The sequence below is a fragment of the Cucurbita maxima genome, unplaced genomic scaffold (assembly GCF_002738345.1).
Source record: "Cucurbita maxima cultivar Rimu unplaced genomic scaffold, Cmax_1.0 Cma_Scf00018, whole genome shotgun sequence".
Classification (NCBI taxonomy): Eukaryota; Viridiplantae; Streptophyta; class Magnoliopsida; order Cucurbitales; family Cucurbitaceae; genus Cucurbita; species Cucurbita maxima.
The window spans coordinates 1,180,305-1,200,873 of record NW_019272034.1 but is presented as its reverse complement, the minus strand read 5'-3'; the positions used below and the strand labels follow the sequence as shown (position 1 = coordinate 1,200,873).

The window sequence follows — 20,569 nt, the reverse complement described above, 5'->3', positions numbered from 1 at the left end:
CCCCCCCCCCCCCCCCCCCCCCCCCCCCCCCCCCCCCCCCAAAAAAAAAAAAGGAAAAAGATAGTAACCTATTATATTCCTTTGTCTGATGTTTATTGAAATGACTTCATTTACAAGACTTAATGTGCGACGAAAATTGAAAAGGGTTTTTGCAGGTTCTTTGGAGTTCAGCTTTCTTGTCCTTGTTTTTCATTATTATTATCATCTTCTTCGCTGTTGACTTGTTTGTTACTTTTCAATTATAAATGAAAATTTTGTTTGATGTTTAAAAAATAAACCAGCTCTAGGTGGGGAATTGTTTGTTGAGAAGCCATGTCTATTTTTTTGTTCGTGATGTAAACATTTATCTATTGTTTATCTCGACACTGACCTTGCTGATAAGTCTTCTCCTTCTGTTGTCATTGTACTATTCACCAATTTTCAGGACAAGCATCCTCCAATTCCAGATAGCCTATCACCAGACATCACTGATTTTTTACGCCAGTGCTTTAAGAAGGTTTGCCAGGATTTCTATGATTGAATGAATTAAGTTACATGCTTGAACATCTGCTTTCTGGTGATCCTTCACAATTTTTTCTGCCTCTCCGAACTAAAAAAAGAAGGCTGTTCTTTTCCTTCATACATCTTTTAAAATTTTATTTGTAGGTTTATGGAAGTCTAGAATGTGTGTGAAAAGGCTAAAAATATGATATTGCGGGTTTTTTAACTTCCAATGGTCGGTAACTTGAGCATAGCTCAACTGGCATAAATTATGTACTCTCGATCAAAAGGTCAGAGGTTCAAATCCCCCATCCTGCCTATTGTTGAAGAAAAAAAACAGCTGTCTATTGAGTATGACAAATGGTGTTTACTATACAATTCAAGCATGCAATAGCCATATGAAGTATCCTCTACTTTCAAGAAACAAAACTAAAAGAAGTTATATTTTAGACCTGAGGTTATTAAAATTGAAAGTGACTGTCTCGTGTCGGACACGCTTACGTTTGAACACAGATTTGGTATGTGTTTAACATGCGAAAATCAGTGTCCAATTATTTTATTATTATTTTGTTAATATTGGACACACCATGGGCACTTGCCTATTCTTCTGGACAGGCCACAGACATGAACACCCAAAAAATATATCCAGCCCCTACCCTGAAAATAACCCTAACTTGAAAGAAGAAAGCTTACAAAAAGAAAAATGAAATCATTTTTTTTTTACCCTGCAGTCAACCCTTGAACCAAAAAGAGAACCCATTTTTTATGCTCCAAAATATCTCTGAGGCAGAAAGGAAGAACTAATCAGGAGAAAAAGAGAGATTAACTGTCTGATTTCTTTATAAGAAGCAGCGTCATGTGTGCGTCGTACAAGAAGGAAACAAGAAGGAAACAAATAGGGGAAGAGACCCTTGAAAGGCTGGGAACTCGATGCTTTGTAAAAAAGGAGTTGTCGATTTCAAAGACACTCAGAGTTGGGCTTGGTAGAAGATAGTGTATAGCTACTACTTGGTTTTTGTGACAGGTGCTTCCACTTTTTTTTTCTCAATTGTTTTTCTAATTTTTTATGGCCATAGTTGGCTCACATTTATTATAATTTTTTTTCATAAGACAATTTAATTGGGGCATTCGTTTATAAAAGGGGGAGAGAAATCCTCAACCAAAGAAGTTACAATAAACATCCACGATTGGATTTGAAGTATTGAAAAGGGTAAGATATACACATATATTTGAAAAATAGATTTAAATAACGTGTGTCCCCAATGTTTTTGTGTCCTACTTTTTTAGAAATTGTCGTGATGTCGTATCTGTCTCCTGTGTCAGTGTCCATGCTTCTTAGGATAGCATCTCGTTAACTTTCATCTTTATTTACTAAAGGATTGTTCTTTATGGAAAAGAAAAAATAGTAATAATAATAAATGAGTTGAAGTTGCATCCCAACGGATATGCCACAAACTGGCTTGCATCCCACTTGTCATGACGTTTCTCATCTAATGAGGTCAAGGGAAGTAGCGAAGCATTTATCCCCAAGAAAAAGAATACTTCCGTTGGAATCAAGTTAACTCCAATATCATACGGACTGAATGATAATCCTGGTCTTGCTGGCATAGAATACATATGCAAAGCGCATATGAGTTCCTATTTTTCTGTATAGTGATGACTCGTTAAAGCCAGATGAATGCTCATCCCTATGAACTAAAGTTTCGTCTTTATTGTAAAATAAGTTTGGCATCTCTCCTCCCAGCTTTAAAACATCCTGGTGGGATGACTTCTGAGGGGATGGGTTACTCAGATGCACTGATCTCACCACTAGTAATTGGGGGAATGAATCGTCAGTGCATGTGGACTCCTTCAGAGACAAACGCAGATAAGAAGCATCCTTTGAGGACAAGCAAGCTGAATCTTTTTAAAATATTATATACAATAAAAAAACATTATTTTTAAAAAGTTTATCAATTTTTACCAATCTTCGTAATTGTGGATATTTTATAAGTGATTTGTTGCACTTTCTCACTTTAATTTCAAGGTTTTGGCATTATACATGCCTGTGGTATCTTCTTTGAATGTGAAGGAAGCACGTCTCTTTGTTTGTCTATTTTGTAGTGGATGAATAATTTGACGTCATCTTTGTGCAGGATGCTAGGCAAAGGCCTGATGCGAAAACTTTGCTTTCTCATCCTTGGGTACAGAATTGTCGACGGGCTTTGCATTCTTCTCTTCGTCATAGCGGCACATTGAGGTAGCAATTAGCTTTTATAAAAAAAAAAAAAAAGAATATATATATATATATATATATATATAATTTAAAATTTTAGGAAATGAAAGACAGCTTCTGATATCAATTTATTGGGTATATTGAGTCAGAAACTAATAGTAATAGTTTTAGTTTGAAATAAACTAGACTTTTAAAACATTCAGATGCTCGATTTTTGTGCCCTCATGTCCCGTAAATTTTCTTTTGCCTTTTTTGTATTTGTGTGTGCATGTGTATGGCATTTAGGCTAGGTCATAGGCCACATCCCTGGCAGAGCCAGGTATGACATCCCCAATCCAGATTTGCGTATTTTAAGACAAGATCTTGACTTACAAGTTTCACACTAGAATTAATCTTCAGAGATCTGTTTTGCATAAAATTTATGCAGAAAAAGATAATGTATTCTTCACTCTGTGGCTATTCAAAATTTGATTAGTATTCCTTATGACAGAAACACTCAACTAGATGGATCACCAGGAGCAGAAATTTCTAATGGAGACGATCAAAACTCTTGTGAAAGTCCTTCGGCGGAGAAAAATGAAATTGCTGGTTCTGATTTTAAAGCTGTGAGAGTTGTAATTCAAGAGTTACTTTGTTTATGAATTCAACAACTATTTCTTCTTCAAAGTTGCTTTTGAACTTTTGCATCTCTAGGGTAAGTTGGGTTGTCATTATTACAGGATTCAAGGAAGGAGTTCGCATCAGATGTTGCCACTGATACGAGCAATTCCCAAAAACATTTTGCTTCAGGCCCTAATTTTGTTGAGGAAGGAGAAGCCATAGAAGAAGATACTCTATTGGATCAAGTTCCAACCTTATCCATTCGTGATAATTTATCTCTTCTAAATGGTTCAGGAAGACTTGCAACCTCTGAGCCGACTGAGTTTCATGAATCTCATGGTAGAGCCCATGATGAAGTGATAATGAATGGAGGAGTGCCATCGGCAGAACTAAGAAAAGTTGCGTCTAGGAAACATGGAGAGAAAGAAACTTCTACAACATCTGGAAATAGCTCGTTTGGTTTTGGACCTGAAGGTCATGATAATTGTTTTCAAAAGGTGTCGTTGTTGATTTCTTACTTTTGTTAGTTATAAAAAGATGATTTGCATCTATGTTATTTAAACATTTCTTCATGATCCGTTGTTCAAGTTACTTTTGCCTGTTTTATTATGAGATACCCAGTTCTATCTGAAAATTATTTCTGTAATTCCACCACGGCCACTTCCTATTTTCAACCTCTTGCTAGTAATGGTTTCTTTTCTAACCACTCTCGCATAATATAGCTATCTCAGATAATAACATCCCGTTTGGTTGACTTCATTTCTTTTCTTTTAGGTTTTTTCTCCCTTTATATTTTTACTTTCTTTATATCTCAAGGTAGATATGCAGTGTGCTGAATCTAAATTACTTTTGCAACCCCCCTAAAGGAACTTATGGATTGGTGCAATTATCATTTTTTGAAGGTTTCAAAGATGTCAATTGCTTCGGGAGGAAATGAGCTGAGTAAATTTAGCGACACTCCTGGAGATGCTTCCTTAGATGATTTATTTCAACCTTTAGATAAGCTCCCCGCTGATCGATCTGCTGAAGCATCAACATCACTATCTACCCCACAATCAAACATAGGTAATGTGCCAGTAAATAATGTTGAGAAAAATGACCTGGCCACAAAGTTGAGGGCTACGATTGCTCAGAAACAAATGGAAAATGAAATGGGACAAGTAAATGGTGGCGATGACCTGCTTCGACTAGTGATGGGTGTTTTAAATGATGATGTTGATATTGATGGTTTGGTATGTATGTCGTTTACTAGTATAGTTTGTATTTCAATACTCTTAATTTCCTCCACAACTGATAGTCTCGTGATTCTTTTAATCAGGTTTTTGATGAGAAGTTGCCCGGAGAAAACCTTTATCCTTTGCCGGTACTCAGTTCTTTCGACTCTAGGAAGTCCATACTTTATTATTCTTATGAATGTAATCTTAAAATTCACCTTTCAGTTATCTTTTTTTTTCCTCCTTTTCGTATGACTATGTTTATTCCTAATGAAAAGTAAGTGCTTATTTTGTATAACATTTTTGAAAATACTTGGTTGCATACGGGTGTGTAGGAATTTCTACACACCACTATTAAAGATTTTACAACTAAAAGAGAGAGTAAAAGTTCTAATTTTTCATTTTCCACATTTTTCTCTCTTAGTTATCAAACATTTAATGGTGGTGTATAGGAAGATGCCTATACACTGATATGCAGCCAAGTGTTCTAATTTTTTTTAACGTGAACCTGAATGGAATTATTATATTCCGGTTCTTATCTTTCTTTTTGTCTGTTGGAAGGCTGTTGAATTCGGAAGATTAGTTGGGTCATTGAGACCTGATGAACCTGAAGACGTAATTGTATCTGCCTGTCACAAATTGATTGCCATCTTCCATCATAGACCTGAGCAGAAAATTGTTTATGTTACTCAGCATGGGCTACTCCCATTGACGGAGTTGCTTGAAGTTCCTAAAACTCGTGTACGGTTTTTATATTTACCTCATTTATGTCATTGGTTTTTTGTTGTCTTATTCCCACTTTATAGAACTTGCCTATTTCCCGGTGTTACAGATTACATGTTCAGTGCTCCAGCTTATAAATCAGATAGTTAAGGATAACGATGACTTCCAAGAAAATGCTTGTCTTGTTGGTCTAGTAAGTAACTATTGAATAATGTTTCCATCTTGCATTGTTCATCAGGTAAACTAAACTACTAATTTCGTCAATTGGTTTAATATTGTTTTTGCATTTATGTTCCTTTTTGCAACTTTACGTATTTCTATTTTGAACTTGAATGCTTAATATAGCTTGAGCGCTGGAGTTAGGTAGTTCAATTTGTGTGCGCTTGAATATTCTGTTAAGAATGAAGTTTCTATTCTTGGATCAAGAATATGTGGCTGCCTATCTAATGGCGATTGTTAATTTTTTTATTGTACTCACTGTTTCTATTGTATGTAAAATAGATTAGTTGTTGATAGGGTTTTCTTGTAATTAACCCAGTAGGAGTGCTATATTCATTTTTTAGTTCATTAAGGTGAATAAAAAAAATCTGTAAATTTTCGTATTTTTTTCTTCTAGATGTATCACACTATGATCTATCATAATCAAATGTATCATTTAGCCTCCCAAGTAGTTTATTAGTCTATTCCTCCCGCCTCTGATTTATCTTTTGGAGTAGTGAATGAACTTCAATATTGGTCATTTTAATATGTAACTATCAGATTCCTCTGGTAATGGGATTTGCGGTTCCTGACCGGCCCCGAGAAGTTCGTATGGAAGCAGCTTATTTCTTTCAGCAGCTTTGTCAATCAAGGTTTGAAGTTTCAACTTCGTTGTATCATAATGACCCTGCAAGGATTTGTTTCTTAGAAAAGAAATCTCCTCTCACTATGGCTTTGTTTTAAAAAAATTCAGCTCTTTGACATTGCAAATGTTCGTTGCATGCCGTGGAATACCTGTATTAGTAAGCTTTTTAGAGGCTGATTATGCAAAGTACAGGTATGTAAATATCATTTTTAATTTATTGAGAGCTTAATACAATAAATTAAAAATGGAGAAGAGTTTTACATAATCTATGCATATTTTCAACCTTGATACTTTCGCTGCGAAATAAGTACTTCCATGAGATGAAAATCGAACTTAGGATAAAGAAGTCAAACCCATACCATAAAATAAAAATGCTTATCTGGAGCTGATATTTATCCAATTAGTCTTAACAGTGAAGTGTTTCATTCTAAATCCTTATGGTGCTACGATAATATTTTCGTGAGTTACTGAGTTAAAATTGAAACAATTGAGATCTACTACGCATATTTGCATTATTCACCGTTGGTTCAGTTTCAGTTTTGATGTTTATTGTTTTATCAATTGCTCATTTAGTATTTTAGCTTTGTTGGTCGTTTGAAAAAAAAAATCCATTTTCATCTGATGTGTGTGCTGATCCTTTATTTGGTTTTTCGTTAAATACCTTTTCAAACTCGTAAATATTGTTTTTTCAGGGAAATGGTTCACCTAGCTATTGATGGAATGTGGCAGATCTTTAAGCTCCAGCGTTCCACTCTTAGAAATAGTTTCTGTCGTATATCAGCAAAAAGTGGAATTCTGCTTAGGCTTATTAACACCCTCTACAGCTTAAATGAGGCAACTCGCTTAGCTTCTATAACAGTGGGGGCTGGAAATCCATTTGATGGTTTTCAACGGTCACGATCAGGTCAACTAGATTCTAGCCACTCTATATTCAGTCAGTATGAGGCCTCATTTCCTGTGCCTGATCAGCCTGATCTTTTGAAGGTCAGACATGGAATAGTTGATCATCACCTGTCTACTGGAACACCAGAACCTTCAAGGGCTTCATCTTCACATTCTCAAAGATCAGATGCGAATCAATCTGATCACCGACACTTTTCCACGGATGCTGGTAGGCTGTCTAGCAATGCCACAAATGAAGCGTTGGGGACTTCTAAACCACCGGAGCTAGCATCTTTAGAAAAAGTTGTAAATTTAGCAACCAAGGAACCGTCGGGCTTTGTTTCTAAAGAACATGAAAATGTAGATAGATGGAGAATTGAGCAGATGGTCAATTCAAACAGGACTTCCACAGATAGACCTCCAAAATTTCTGGAACCTGCATCTAATGGATTTCCTACAGCCTCCATGGTTATGCCGCAAGAGCAAGTTCGGCCCCTTCTAAGTCTATTGGACAAAGAACCCCCTTCTCGACACTTGTCTGGTCAGCTTGAGTACATGCACCACCTTTCTGGATTGGAGAGACATGAAACTATAATGCCTCTATTGCATGCATCAAATGAAAAGAAGATGAATGGGGAGCTTGATTTCTTAATGGCAGAATTCGCTGGTGAGTATCTCTGCTTGTGAACCTGTCATTTTTCTTCCTTCTAACAATCAATTATGTGTATAATAGAGGGGTATTTCAAACAACCTTATTATTGGATTTCCTATTACCCATTGATATAGAGATTAAACTTAGGTGAACTACAAAGACTAGGGACAAGCCTACTTGGGCATCTTAACAATTTGTGGGGAGTTTTTTTCTTGTATGCTCTCTGAAAGTTAAACGGTCATGAGGACCAATAAAATGTTATGGGGCTAGTGATTAATAAATATTTTGAAGCTTTCTTAGACAACTCTTAGGTATTGGAATTTAACTTTGATCAATCTTGGTACTGCACATATTCATTTCTCGAGATAATATTTTAAGAAGCTTGAGAATATCTTTCAAAGAACCTAATTTAAAATTTTCATCCCCAGAGGTTTCTCAACGTGGAAAAGAAAATGGAAATCTTGACCCCACTTCTAAGGTTTCCCTTAAAACGGTGGGAAAGAAGGTAGAACCCCTGGTGTCCAATGAGGGAGCTCCATCCACATCTGGAATTGCTTCTCAGACAGCATCTGGGGTGCTTTCAGGTTCGGGCGTATTAAATGCTATACCGGGTAGTTCAACATCCTCTGGACTTCTCTCGCACATGGTTTCAACTATGAATGCTGATGTTGCAAGGGAATACCTAGCGAAGGTGTCTGATCTTCTGCTTGAGTTTGCTCAGGCAGATACAACTGTGAAGTCATATATGTGCAGCCATAGCTTGCTTAATCGCCTTTTCCAGATGTTCAATAGGGTAGAGCCCTCAATTCTCTTGAAGGTACGTGAGAGTGCATCCTTTTATTCATTCATTGGTTTGGCTATTTTGAACCAGCTCGTTTCTCCTTTCTACTAACTGTGTTCCCATTTATTTTTCATGACGTAGATATTGAAGTGTATAAATCATCTATCAACAGATCCAAACTGCTTAGAAAATCTTCAGCGAGCAGATGCAATTAAATATTTGATTCCAAACCTTGAACTCAAAGAAGGGTCTCTAGTATCGCAAATACATACTGAGGTATGCTTATTTTTCCCTCATTGTTTAGATAATCTACTTTGTATTAATGCATTTTTTTTTTTCTAGATAAGAAAAAATTTCAAGGAATGAACAGTATGACGAAACTATATAGCCTCAAATAAGATCATATTCATGACATACATCTGAAATGAGCAATTTTTTAGGTATTTATTAACTAAAACCAGACAGAAAACCTTTTGTTTATTGTTTCCCCTGCCAGTTCATGATAACATTTTCTTCAAGAACACATATACTTGTGTTATTTTAACTTACAACTCTTAAGATTGTATAAGTTTCGTGCTGCTGTACTCTTGTGTGTCTGATTTTACTACCTTACTTGTATTCTCTGTAGGTCCTCAGTACACTATTCAATTTGTGCAAGATAAATAAGAGGAGGCAAGAATGCGCAATTGAAAATGGAATTATTCCACACTTGATGCATTTTATCATGTCAGACTCTCCTCTTAAAAAAGATGCATTGCCTCTACTGTGCGATATGGCCCATGCATCTCGTAATTCCAGGGAGCAGTTAAGAGCCCACGGTGGCTTAGATGTATATTTAAGCCTACTTGAGGATGAGATTTGGTCTGTCACGGCGTTGGATTCCATAGCTGTGTGCTTAGCTCATGACAATGACAACCGAAAAGTTGAACAGGCTTTGCTGAAAAAGGAAGCAATTAAAAAATTGGTGAAGTTTTTCCAGTGCTGTCCGGAACAACATTTTGTGCATATATTGGAACCGTTCTTGAAAATCATCACGTATGTGCCTTTATCTATCTGGTTAATTATACCCCGCATTCAAATGTCCTGTCTGAGAGTTTGTTCTTTTTTTCCTTCTTTGTCATCTCTTAGCTTCTCAAGTTTTCTTATTAATCTTAATCTTATGACCCTAGCATTCTCCATTCCTCCTGTTCAAACTAATTATTCAAGTGTTTTCTCTTGACTTTTTGGGCTATTTTTTAAGTGTGCGATTAAATCCGTAAGTGATATGGAGTCAGATGTTAAAAAATCCATTTCTAATAGATAATGCTTCCAAGATAATGTAGTCGCCGTAAATAACTGCTCTTTAGAGTTAAAGCATAGTTGTTTGTAACTTCTCTTTTAGCTCATATCAATATTAACTGAACATGTAACTTCTAATTGCAGAAAATCTTCCCGAATCAATACAACATTGGCTGTCAATGGATTGACCCCATTGCTTATAGCAAGGCTGGACCATCAGGATGCGATTGCTCGGCTTAATCTACTTAAACTGATCAAGGTAAGAGATCTTTGTGTCCAGACTGAACATTTGATGTGCCTTTCTAAGGATTCCGTTACGAATTAATATCGAAAATCTGTCGACGATAATCTTATGCTTGATTCAAGTTCTGAATGTCCAATGTTCGTCTGGCAGGCTGTGTATGAGCATCATCCACGACCAAAGCAATTGATTGTGGAAAATGATTTACCTCATAAACTTCAGAATTTGATTGAGGAACGCAGAGATGGACAACGGTCTGGTGGTCAGGTATTGGTGAAACAAATGGCCACATCTCTGCTAAAAGCACTTCACATCAATACAGTTTTGTAAAAGCATAGTATTTAGGATCCCCCATTATGCATGTTACCAAATGTATCATTTTTGTTCTCTTTCAATTAAAGTTTTGGCAACCTTTCAAATACTGATTCCAGAATCATGGGTGTAGTACACGAGTGCGTTCTTTGTTTTGATACTAAATGTCATCGTTGTATGATGATTATTATATATACATATACACATATACATATACGTGAAACATATTGTTTGAACATGAATGTCAGAAGTGTTCTTTTTGTACTTCTCATGTATTCCAACATTTGTCTCAACCTTCTCTACTGTTCTAAGTGAGCTCAAGAATATTGATGAAACTGATGAAACTGTACACATAGGAATCGTAACACAACTAATCTCAGAATATATTATATATTTCAAGTCAATCAAAGATATAATCTGAGTTCCTTTCCCTTGAGAAAATGAAAAACAACCGCAGGGGTATTATACAACTTATGAACACTCCAAGCCACTCAGAAAAAGGTTGCTGTGAAAACTTCTTCCTATGCTAAATATCATCAATAAAGAGGCACTTAAAAGGACACAAAACCTCATGTGCGAGCATATTAACACAAATCTTCCACACAGCACACAATATTATCAAGCAGTGCTAAATCAAATCAGCAACGTTCATGGGCATCTCATCAATCTGGGTACTGTAGTACTGTTCAATATCTCTCAGGATCTTAATGTCATCACTTTTCACGAAGTTGATAGCAACACCCTGCGTTAAAGCCATAAATTCACGTTAAAAGTTTTAACAGAAATAAAGCGAACATCAAACGCCATTCAGAAGCAGAGCCAGTTCTCCATTCTAGTTTAATCACTCCATTATGTTCACTTTAAGTGCATAGTAGGAAATCAACTGAAATACAGAACAGAGTATCATACCTTGCGCCCAAACCGACCAGACCTTCCTATCCTGTGAATGTAAAGTTCTCGATTGTTTGGAAGGTCATAATTTATCACTAGTGATACCTGACAGAAGTTGAAGCAAATAAACATAAGAGTTTCTAGATTTCACAGGATACTTGCCACAGTCAGCAATTCATTAACATAAAATAGGAAAAAGTATATTTTTTGTCCTTACCGAATTCAGTACCCAATCTTCTCTCTATCTCTATATCTAATCATGCAGAGATATTTTTCTAATATGCTTCCTAGAGAATGAAAAAGAACTAACCAGTGATTCTCCAAGAATGGAGAAAGATCCTCATGGTCATTTTTCCACAAAATGTCTAAACCTTAGAAATCTTCATAACTTATAACTGATGCATATAGTCCACAAAATATCTAAGTAGTCAACTGAAACTAACGGTATGTTCATTAACTACAAGACCATTGAACTGATGCTTATGATCCACAAGATACCCAGAAATCATTATGTAGATATAATCTCTAATTACATTCTACCGACATTATAGAGACAACTCAACTCAACATTAAAAGAAGTTAAAATATGGAGCAAATGTATTACTTGATCAGATCATATAATCAGTTATCCATTCGAACTTGAACCATTACCAGGTTGAAATTTAGTTACTTTAACTTGTGAGGTGCATTGACAAAAAAAACCAATAAAATAACGAATCAACAACTTGCCTGCTGAACATCAAGCCCTCGGGCCCAAACATCAGTAGTGATTAGGACACGGGTAGTTCCCGATCGAAACTCCCCCATAATTGCATCTCTTTCCTTTTGAGGCATGTCTCCATGCATATGTGAAACTGTGAAGTTATTGCTGCGCATCTTCTCAGTCAGCCATTCAACCTGGAGGCAGAAGATCACGACATATTCAAAATCATGCAAAAAGGAAAACAGATACAAAAGGGCCAAAATTAGAACATTTGCTGCGTCAGGGTGAGTCTGACAAGATCTAGAGAAGATCATTTTAGGAGATCTAAAACAAAATTGTCAATCACATTACCTTACGCTTGGTGTTACAGAAAATTACGGCTTGGGTGATAGTCAAGGTGTCATAAAGATCACATAAGGTATCAAATTTCCACTCTTCCCTCTCAACTGCAACGAAGAATTGCTTAATACCCTGTCAAATTAAAAGTATGCATCAGGGTGTGATTTATATCCAAAAGGCACTTATTCATCTAGAATAAAAATATTACAAACCTCCAAAGTTAACTCATCACGCTTCACAAGGATCCTCACAGGATCTGTCATAAACTTATTCGTCATCTCCAAGATTTCATGAGGAAGAGTAGCAGAAATCAAGACAACCTACAATTAAAATTGAGGGGGGGAAACTCATTGGATTAACCAACAGATCTGGTTCTAGAGACAGGCAGAAAGTATAAAACTACATAAAAAAGGTGAAAAGCACTGGTTGCCCATAACCATACGTGTAAAGAGTGCGTGAGGTTACACACAATAACATTTATAAAAACCATACGTACAGGAACATGTTAGTAATATCACGTCATTTACAAACTGGCACATGAAGGAAACAAATTCAAGCAAAAATACAAATTAAAATACAGTTAGATGAGATCAAGTATCTGGCACTTCAAAGACTTCAGAGAAACTATAAAAACCCATTCAATTAAACAGTCCTGTTATTACTCGATAAAGCAGCCCTGATAAAACAATCCCGCTATTTCTTCCTTCACAAAATAATTCATCGACTACATGCATTATTGCAGAAAAAATACTATTGTACATACAAAGGTTTCATCTTTCTGTGAAGAACACATATACTAAGTATTATTTTTCACGTTGAGCATGTTAAAGTCGTGTTCAGCAACCAACTCAAGGACGGATCTGCAGTTCATTTACGTATCCTCTTGGCCACTCATGGGCACAATCATATACAAACAATGTGGGGAAGGGAAGGAGAGAGAAAGAACCTGAAGCTCTGGTGGGAGATATCGATATACATCATAAATTTGGTCTTTAAACCCTCTGCTCAGCATCTCATCAGATTCATCCTGAAAGAGTCAATATTAGAAAATGAAATGAAAACGTAGAAAACTGGTAACAAGAGAAACAAATTGAAGGGCACCCAAACTTACCAGAACTAACAACTTAATGGCTCTGGTACGCAATGTTCTTCTCTTGATCATGTCACAGACTCTTCCAGGAGTTCCTGACACAACCTGAACTCCAAACTCAAGCTTTCTAATATCTTCACCCACACTTTTGCCTCCAATACATGCGTGTGCTTGTATATTAATGTAGTCGCCAATTGCCAATATAACCTTCTCGGTCTGAGTAGCCAATTCTCTCGTAGGGGACAAGATCAAGGCCTGCACCCTGATTGGAATTAAGATGCATAATTACCATATGAATTTGAAGTTTAAAAGATCGTATTACATTAATATCAGATGTTCCGAACTTTTAGAGAAAAAAAAAACGAATGTATCGTTATTTTTTAGAGGTTTTATTAAATTTGGCTTCCTTGCAAAATTTCCAAAATGTCAACTCGAGGCCATAACTTCTTGTGGAGAGAACCAACTGACATCCGAACAATCTTTGTCTTTCAAGTTGGAATTTTTAGCCAAGTAACTAAACAACGACAATAGATTTTAAGCACGCAATAAACAGAATAGAGAGAAAGAAAGAGGGAGAGAAAAGTGGAACATTGAATATTCCATCGTAAACGGAACTCACTCTCTGCTGGAGGTATCAACCATCTGGCAAACGGTAAGGGCAATCATGGAGGTCTTGCCAGTTCCAGATTGGGCCTGAGCAATGACATCTCGACCATCGATAATAGGCCTCACGGCTCTTTGCTGAATGGCCGAGGGCTTTTCAAAACCATATGCATATATTCCACGGAGAAGATCATCCTTAATACCCATCTGATCGAAACTCAAGATCGGCTCAACCCCCTCCGTCGTCTCGAATTCCAACTTATCTTCCGGCGCGGTAATCGCTCGCCGCCGATTCGGCGGCACAACGCTTGTTGTAGCTGCAGCCGCCATGTCCGTTGGCGTAGTTACCGAGATCTATGAAATCGACTTCCCGGAGAGATTTCTCGATAATTCCCGACGCCGGTGAGGGAAAGAAATTGAGATGAAACGACAGATTAGGGCAGATGAACGATCAAGGAAGAAAGAGGAAAACGTTATTGTCTTGTGTACGGACTAATAAAATCCTATCCAATTTTCCACAGTGGGATCGAATCCTGACCGTCCATATAAGCCCTAGAATCTACCGCTCTGATCCGCCGTTTGTTTCAAAACCTTTGTGGAACGTGGTCCCACGTTCCCATGTTTTTACGAACGGTAAATTATGGAGGTTTTTATCCGTAACTTTTTGTTACCTTTTTACCTCTTTATCCTACATATTTATAATTAAACATTATTTGTTTTTTTAAATGAGCCATAAATTTGAACAATTTCTTAAATAAAATATAAAATAATTATCTACTAAAACATATATAACTCAACACGACCCAACCATATAAAAAAAAATTATTTGATTCCCTTTTAATTCATTTTCTTTTATAAAAACAAATTTTAATTATTATTAAACATTATGAACCGATTACATTTAAGGTAACTTTGGTTAACTGATATCTTAGTCAATTAAATTAGGTTCGAGTAAAATGTCTCGAGCATTCTCTTAATTATGTATGCGACTGGAGTAAAATGTCTCGAGCATTCTCTTAATTATGTATACGACTGGAGTAAAATGTCTCGAGCATGTCTTGGCCTAAGTGAGTTTTACGACTGAAAAGTGACTAATTGGGTTAGTAGCAACCTTAGAATTAGGATAAGTAGGTAGCTAATAGACCAAATAAGCATAGTAGACATAGTCGATAGCCCAAATAAGCACGAAAGAGTCATCATTTAGAATCTAAAAAAGCTGGGCGATTCAAGGTAAGGTAACAATTTTAAATACAATTGGTTCACACTCTAGTCTAGCCAATAAGACGAAAGCAAAAAGGACAAACTATTTTGAGTTTTAATATTATCATTGATCACAATCGGAAGATAAGTCTTGATGAACCCAACATTTGTACATAGTATGATAGAACAAATTAAAACAAACTAAACTAAAACATCTGGTAGTAAATGCAGCAAGTTTAATATCCTAAAACTAATTGGGTATTAGGCTCCTAAGAAGGCATCGACCTTTGAATTGGTAGAGGAACTCAAGAACTTCATGCAAAGAGGAGCCTTAACACCGGCCAGGGCCAATATGGCTGCTGGAACACTCCATAATGATTCACCACAGATGAGACCCGAAGCCACGGCGGGCGCAAACTCACTGGCCTTGATCTTGTTCCTCCTCTGCCACAGGAAGAGGATCAGGCTCCCAACACACATGTCAATGGCAAAGTAAGCACCCAGGTAGAACGGAATTGCCATACACATTGGACTTGGGATGAAACGGTAGGTGCGGTATCTAGTGTCGACCTTTTGGAGAAATTCTCGAATGATGTTAATGACAATAGCAGCAACAAAGAAGCAAATGGCAAGGGTGAGGCAGTTTCGGGGGAGGGAAGAGACACCCTCGACGCCAAGAAGCGCAATGCCACGGTACATTAGACCATACGGTGCAGGGTAGGAGCCTTCGGGATCTCCAACGTTGTAAGCTTTGAAGAAGAACCAAAAGACGAGTGGTGACAAGAAGCAGCCCATGGCAGTACCACAAACTTGGCTGAAAAACATCGATCGGGGCGATGCGAGAGTCAAGTACCCGGTCTTGAAGTCTTGCATGAGATCAGAAGCAGTAGAAACAATGCTCATCATGACACCACATGATGCAAGACCAGCAATAACACCTCCATTGTCAAGGCCAACCCAAGAACTGAAGATAATGATGGAAAATTTACCATAGTTTGATGCAAGAGACCAGTCAGTCAGCCCACAGCCATAGGCATTACAGAAGGCCAAGACAGGAGCAATTGCATATGCAACCAAAACGTGGTACCATTTCAACTGATGGAAGATCAAAGGAACTGCAATAATCGATATCACTGCAAGTATACCATAGCCGAGCATCGCTACCCAATTCGGGATTTGGTCTTTCGTGAAGTGCTCAATTCTTCGTTTAGCATCGTAGTCGGTAGCATCCAAAGAAGAATCACCACTGTCATGGGAAAGTTTCTGCTGGGCTAAGCTGTAGAATGTTTGGAAGAGCATGAAGAATACATGGTAAAGACCATCCCCAAGCATCATAGCAATGGCAGTAAAAACCTGAGAAATATTAACAAGTACATTACATTACATCATTCACTTCAATGAGCAAGAAATGGAGGGGATGAGATAGAGGAGAGAGAGGTACCCTATAGCCTTGAATACCATGAAGGCTGGTTGCAGATAGAGAAGCGCTGTACCAGTCACCTTTCCTTGCCTCGATCAAGGGCCACATGACACCCCACGAGATGATGGCTCCAAGAAGTAGAGAGATATTAACCATAAATGGACAGATCATTCCTACACCGACGTATGTAGACGAGAAATCAAAGTAGAACCTGTAACATTCAATCAATTTTAGTATAAACTCTACAGATTTTGGTTGATTACAAGTCAAGAATGAAACAAGTTCTTGATTGCAAGTTCACCATCAATGAGACCTCAGAATGAAAGAAGCACTAATTTAGAACGATTCGGTTACCTTTTTTCGTAGGCTTGAAGGCCAAATGTGGGGAAGCTGGCGAATCCACAGCCATCAGCAGCAGCAAAGAACCATTGGAACAGTGCAAATGAAAAGCTGAAACAGAAGCTCTTGAAAAGGACTGCAACTTGTCTCCTGCAAATTCATAGCCATGTTAAGGAAGAAACAAGGCAAAATCCAACTTAAACTTGTAAGGACGCGTAAAAACAGAGCCACAGAGCCACAGAGCCATTACTTACTTTGCAAGCTTCGCTCCTTTAGGTGTGTGAAAGCTGTTGATTAGGTATGCAGTCGCAGTTCCACTTGGATAAGTCAATTTGTATTTTAGAATCATCATCTATTGGAAAAAAAAAACCAATTCATAGATCAAATTGATCAATAATAAATAATTCTTCACCATCAATCATCGAACAAGAACTCAAACCCAATTGAAAGCCCAACATTTCATCAAAGCAAGACCAGAACATGTGTGGATTATATCAAAGCAACAACTAAAATAGAACAAGAACAAAATAGAATAAACAGATTAAAACCAGAGAATCGCATTTGACAAGGATTTTACATTGCTTGAACTACTAACCTTTCTAAGAGGCACTATAGAGAATAACCCAACAAAGCTAACAACGAAGAGAAAACCCATCATCCAACCCACAGAGAGTTTCTTGATGTTTATCGGAATGTTTCCCTCTTCCGCTTGAGCAGCAATTTTGCCACTCATTCCCAGAAGATAACTAGCAGTTCCACCTGATTATCGAGCATTGCAATTTCCAAACGGTTCAATAGTCATAACGAACAGTGTAAGTCGCAAGAAAAATGAGAAAATCAAAGAATCGTATAACTAGTTCTCAATGGATGATCCCTAACATTCATCTACGAGCCAGAATCGATCATCGATCATTCCAATTCAGATCCTAGAGTTGTAAAACAAAAATCGCGACTGAAATTACAGAAGATCCATCGAAATCGAAGAAAAAGAAGAAGAAGAGCGCTTACTGCTAAACGCGATCCCAGAGGAGGCGACAACGCAGGTTTGAATCACGGTGTTCTCCTGTCGAGTGAATGGCAGTTTCATGAGACCAAACTGGCTGAGAATCGAAGTGTAACCCTTCAGAATCGCGAATCCGAGAAGTCCAGCAGCAACATTAAGGGATGGAATAACTCCAGTGGTAAGATTGAGTTTACAAACAATGAAGTTGAAGACGATGCTAAGAATAAAGCTCGTCACAATAGCCCTAACAGTGATCTGATTCTTCCATGACGGAACCTCCGTATTCCTGAAAGCATCTTCCACCATAACCCTCTCTCTTCCCTCGATCTCCGAGGTGTAATCACTCTCATTTCCCGCCATCTGCTTGCTTGGATTCCTCTCCATTATCCGGCGACTTCACTTTCCTCCGATGCGGAGGAAGAATCGAAAAGAGAAATTTATAGTGAGGGAAATCGATGTAGGCAATGAGGAACTGAGATCCAACGGGTAAGATGAAAACTGGAACAGATTCAAACCAAGCTGTGATTGAGATAAATTAGGAGATTCGAAACGAAATAAGATGATGTGAGCAGATTCTTGTTTGGGCTTTGAAATTTATTTCTTTTTCAACACCGAAATTTAATTTAATTTAATAAAATTAAACTAAAATTCTGCATGAATTTGCATGGAGGGGGGCTGTTCTTGCTGATGTGGATATCCGGAAGCGGTGGGAATTCTTCGGGGAAACTAACTCTCGCGGAAAATCTCGTATCTTCAAAACATATAATATAATTTTAAAACCCAATACCTAATCAACACGTGGCATTTGTCATAATAACAAATTAAATTATTTATCCAATTTTAAACCTATAGTATAGGAATAATTATCAAGCTCATAAAATTTTCATTTTTTTATTTTTTTTTAACAAAATATATATATATATATATATATATATATATACATGTCAACCTGTTTTTTCTATTTATGGAGAAACTAACTTGGGAATCATTTCTGGTCAAATCCATATATGGTTTTTTTCAATAAATTATAATTACATATCCAAAAAAATTATAATATCCTATTAAAAGAACTAAATTATCTTTTAAAAAACTTTTTTTTTTGTTATTTCAAAATAATATAATATTTTATGAATATTTTAAAACTATTATTAGGGTACAAACTAAATTGATTAGTGATGATTTGAGGGTAGTGATAAAATATTTATTTTAATTAATTTTTATAGAAAATATTTAAATAATACAAGTAATTGGTAAATAAATGAGTAGAATTATTAGCCTAAAAAACTTAAACATGTAAATGTTTTCTATAAATAAATAAATAAATAAATAAATAAGGTTTTAAACTTTGATGTTGTTGAAATAAAGCTGTGGTGCATTATACGTTAATAACTTTCCTTAAAAAAAGTTATTTATTTGCGAAATTTCTTACAAAAATAATGATAATATTTTAGTCTATAATACAATCTAATTTAATTATTATAAACATATATATTATCGACCGAAATATTAAATATTCGAATCTCCAAAGAAATAAATGTTAACGTGAAAATTAGGAAGAAATGAAGAAACAAAAAAAACCCTAATTTTCTCCATTTTGTAACTCATCTTTTTATTTACCAACCAACCAATAAGGGATTAACGAGTATATTCACTTTGTTATAGTTGGATGTGATTGACATACATTCTTTTTGTTAGACCAACACGACTCTCCATAATGGTATGATGTTATCCACTTTGAGTATAAGTTCTCATGGCTTTGCTTTGGGCTTCCCAAAAGGCCTCATACCAATGGAGTTAGTATTCATCACTTATAAACCCATAATCATTCCCTAAATTAGCCGATGTGGAACTTTTATCATCCAACACTTTTGATCCAAGACATAAGACTAAAGTTAGTTCATACTTTCAATCCTACTTTTGTTTCTCATTGTTAACGTAGTATCAAATCATCATTCTTAACAAACTCACCATGAAACCAGTAGGTAATCAAAGCTGAACAAGGGGTGCAGTCCAATTTAACAATGCAGTAAAGATATTAAGTAAAAGCCTGGTTGAGTTCGAGACAATAAAGCTTTTGTATGTAGCTAAAATTTTAAAAGGGCTCGTTTATGATTATTTCATTAATTGTTTGGTTACAAACTCATAAATTTAAATAAAAACAAAAATTTATCTTTAAATTTGTAACACTTTTTTACCTTTGAAGGTTATAAAAATGTACTTTTAAGTTTAAAAATTTATTTTTTATCTTAAGTTTCTTAAAATGAACTTTTACTTCTAACGTTTTTTTATATATCTGCCCGAAACGCGGTGGGGTCCACAAACCCACCAACGGACAATTTATGAATAATCGCCACAGTGATCCAATCAAAGAAAGAAGTGAACGGTGCAGATTAAACGGGATTGGCGATTAATACAGCCGCGATTTACCGATTTATATCTCACACGTACGAATTCGACGAAACCCTAAAGCGCGCGCCGAATACAAAATCAGCGTCTTATAAATATAGAAGCAAAGACTCTGTTCAACACTTACCGCTCCTCCAAAACCCTAATATTTCTCTACGAACAGGGTTTTGCAGAGCCTCCATTGTTTTTCTTCTCCTCTTTTTCCTTTTTATTTACAATTCTCCTGAGAACCCATCTTGGGCTCTGCAATTTGGTTCATCTCTCAGATGGGGAAGTCGAGCAAGAAGTCTGCAACTAAAGTACGTGTGATTCTCAGAGACGTATTTTTTTTTTTTTTTTTTTTTTTTTTCCCT

General features: G+C 36.5%; 4 protein-coding genes across 7 annotated transcripts in view; 2 read left to right on the top strand and 2 right to left on the bottom strand.

Annotated features, from left to right (window-relative positions):
• The window catches only part of LOC111493031 (MAP3K epsilon protein kinase 1-like), a 16,414-nt gene extending 5,928 nt beyond the window's left edge, over window positions 1–10,486 (top strand). For 3 of the 4 annotated variants that reach the window (XM_023142606.1, XM_023142607.1, XM_023142609.1), the window contains 16 exons: window positions 425–496; window positions 2,616–2,719; window positions 3,186–3,300; window positions 3,415–3,792; window positions 4,198–4,527; window positions 4,614–4,658; window positions 5,071–5,250; window positions 5,342–5,425; window positions 5,992–6,083; window positions 6,185–6,268; window positions 6,769–7,625; window positions 8,039–8,427; window positions 8,533–8,667; window positions 9,020–9,426; window positions 9,814–9,928; window positions 10,064–10,486. In XM_023142606.1, coding sequence (XP_022998374.1) covers window positions 425–496; window positions 2,616–2,719; window positions 3,186–3,300; window positions 3,415–3,792; window positions 4,198–4,527; window positions 4,614–4,658; window positions 5,071–5,250; window positions 5,342–5,425; window positions 5,992–6,083; window positions 6,185–6,268; window positions 6,769–7,625; window positions 8,039–8,427; window positions 8,533–8,667; window positions 9,020–9,426; window positions 9,814–9,928; window positions 10,064–10,240 — 3,564 coding nt within the window. In that variant the 3' untranslated portion in view covers window positions 10,241–10,486. The remainder of the gene's footprint in view (window positions 1–424; window positions 497–2,615; window positions 2,720–3,185; window positions 3,301–3,414; window positions 3,793–4,197; window positions 4,528–4,613; window positions 4,659–5,070; window positions 5,251–5,341; window positions 5,426–5,991; window positions 6,084–6,184; window positions 6,269–6,768; window positions 7,626–8,038; window positions 8,428–8,532; window positions 8,668–9,019; window positions 9,427–9,813; window positions 9,929–10,063) is intronic. The other variant, XM_023142608.1, reaches the window with a different exon arrangement.
• A 95-nt stretch (window positions 10,487–10,581) lies between these two features.
• On the bottom strand, window positions 10,582–14,318 carry LOC111493076 (eukaryotic initiation factor 4A-3-like). The gene is made up of 8 exons (XM_023142679.1): window positions 13,865–14,318; window positions 13,267–13,507; window positions 13,102–13,182; window positions 12,368–12,475; window positions 12,168–12,287; window positions 11,843–12,010; window positions 11,132–11,218; window positions 10,582–10,964 (listed from the first exon to the last, which is right to left on the bottom strand). The coding sequence occupies exons 1-8, from the start codon at window positions 14,176–14,178 to the stop codon at window positions 10,851–10,853; spliced, it is 1,233 nt and encodes a 410-aa protein (XP_022998447.1). The 5' UTR covers window positions 14,179–14,318; the 3' UTR covers window positions 10,582–10,850.
• Window positions 14,319–15,142: 824 nt separating this feature from the next.
• On the bottom strand, window positions 15,143–18,454 carry LOC111493049 (probable metal-nicotianamine transporter YSL7). The gene is made up of 6 exons (XM_023142640.1): window positions 17,816–18,454; window positions 17,403–17,566; window positions 17,062–17,159; window positions 16,823–16,957; window positions 16,490–16,679; window positions 15,143–16,401 (listed from the first exon to the last, which is right to left on the bottom strand). Exons 1-6 carry the CDS (start codon window positions 18,192–18,194, stop codon window positions 15,310–15,312), a joined length of 2,058 nt encoding a protein of 685 aa, XP_022998408.1. The 5' UTR covers window positions 18,195–18,454; the 3' UTR covers window positions 15,143–15,309.
• Window positions 18,455–20,328: 1,874 nt separating this feature from the next.
• LOC111493043 (nucleolin 1-like) overlaps window positions 20,329–20,569 on the top strand; it is a 6,215-nt gene continuing 5,974 nt past the window's right edge. The window contains exon 1 of the mRNA XM_023142628.1: window positions 20,329–20,515. Coding sequence (XP_022998396.1) covers window positions 20,483–20,515 — 33 coding nt within the window. The 5' untranslated portion in view covers window positions 20,329–20,482. The remainder of the gene's footprint in view (window positions 20,516–20,569) is intronic.

Excerpts from the sequence above, each read along its gene's own strand:
- LOC111493076 (XM_023142679.1), bottom strand. The coding sequence starts at position 14,178 with ATGGCGGCTGCAGCTACAACAAGCGTTGTGCCGCCGAATCGGCGGCGA. Across the intron at positions 13,183-13,266 it reads CCATTAAGTTGTTAGTTCTG|GATGAATCTGATGAGATGCT; the intron begins GTAAGTTTGGGT and ends TGACTCTTTCAG. Across the intron at positions 12,288-12,367 it reads GTGATGAGTTAACTTTGGAG|GGTATTAAGCAATTCTTCGT; the intron begins GTTTGTAATATT and ends TTAATTTGACAG.
- LOC111493049 (XM_023142640.1), bottom strand. The coding sequence starts at position 18,194 with ATGGAGAGGAATCCAAGCAAGCAGATGGCGGGAAATGAGAGTGATTAC. Across the intron at positions 16,958-17,061 it reads AAAGGAGCGAAGCTTGCAAA|GAGACAAGTTGCAGTCCTTT; the intron begins GTAAGTAATGGC and ends ATGAATTTGCAG. Across the intron at positions 16,402-16,489 it reads ATGGTATTCAAGGCTATAGG|GTTTTTACTGCCATTGCTAT; the intron begins GTACCTCTCTCT and ends AATATTTCTCAG.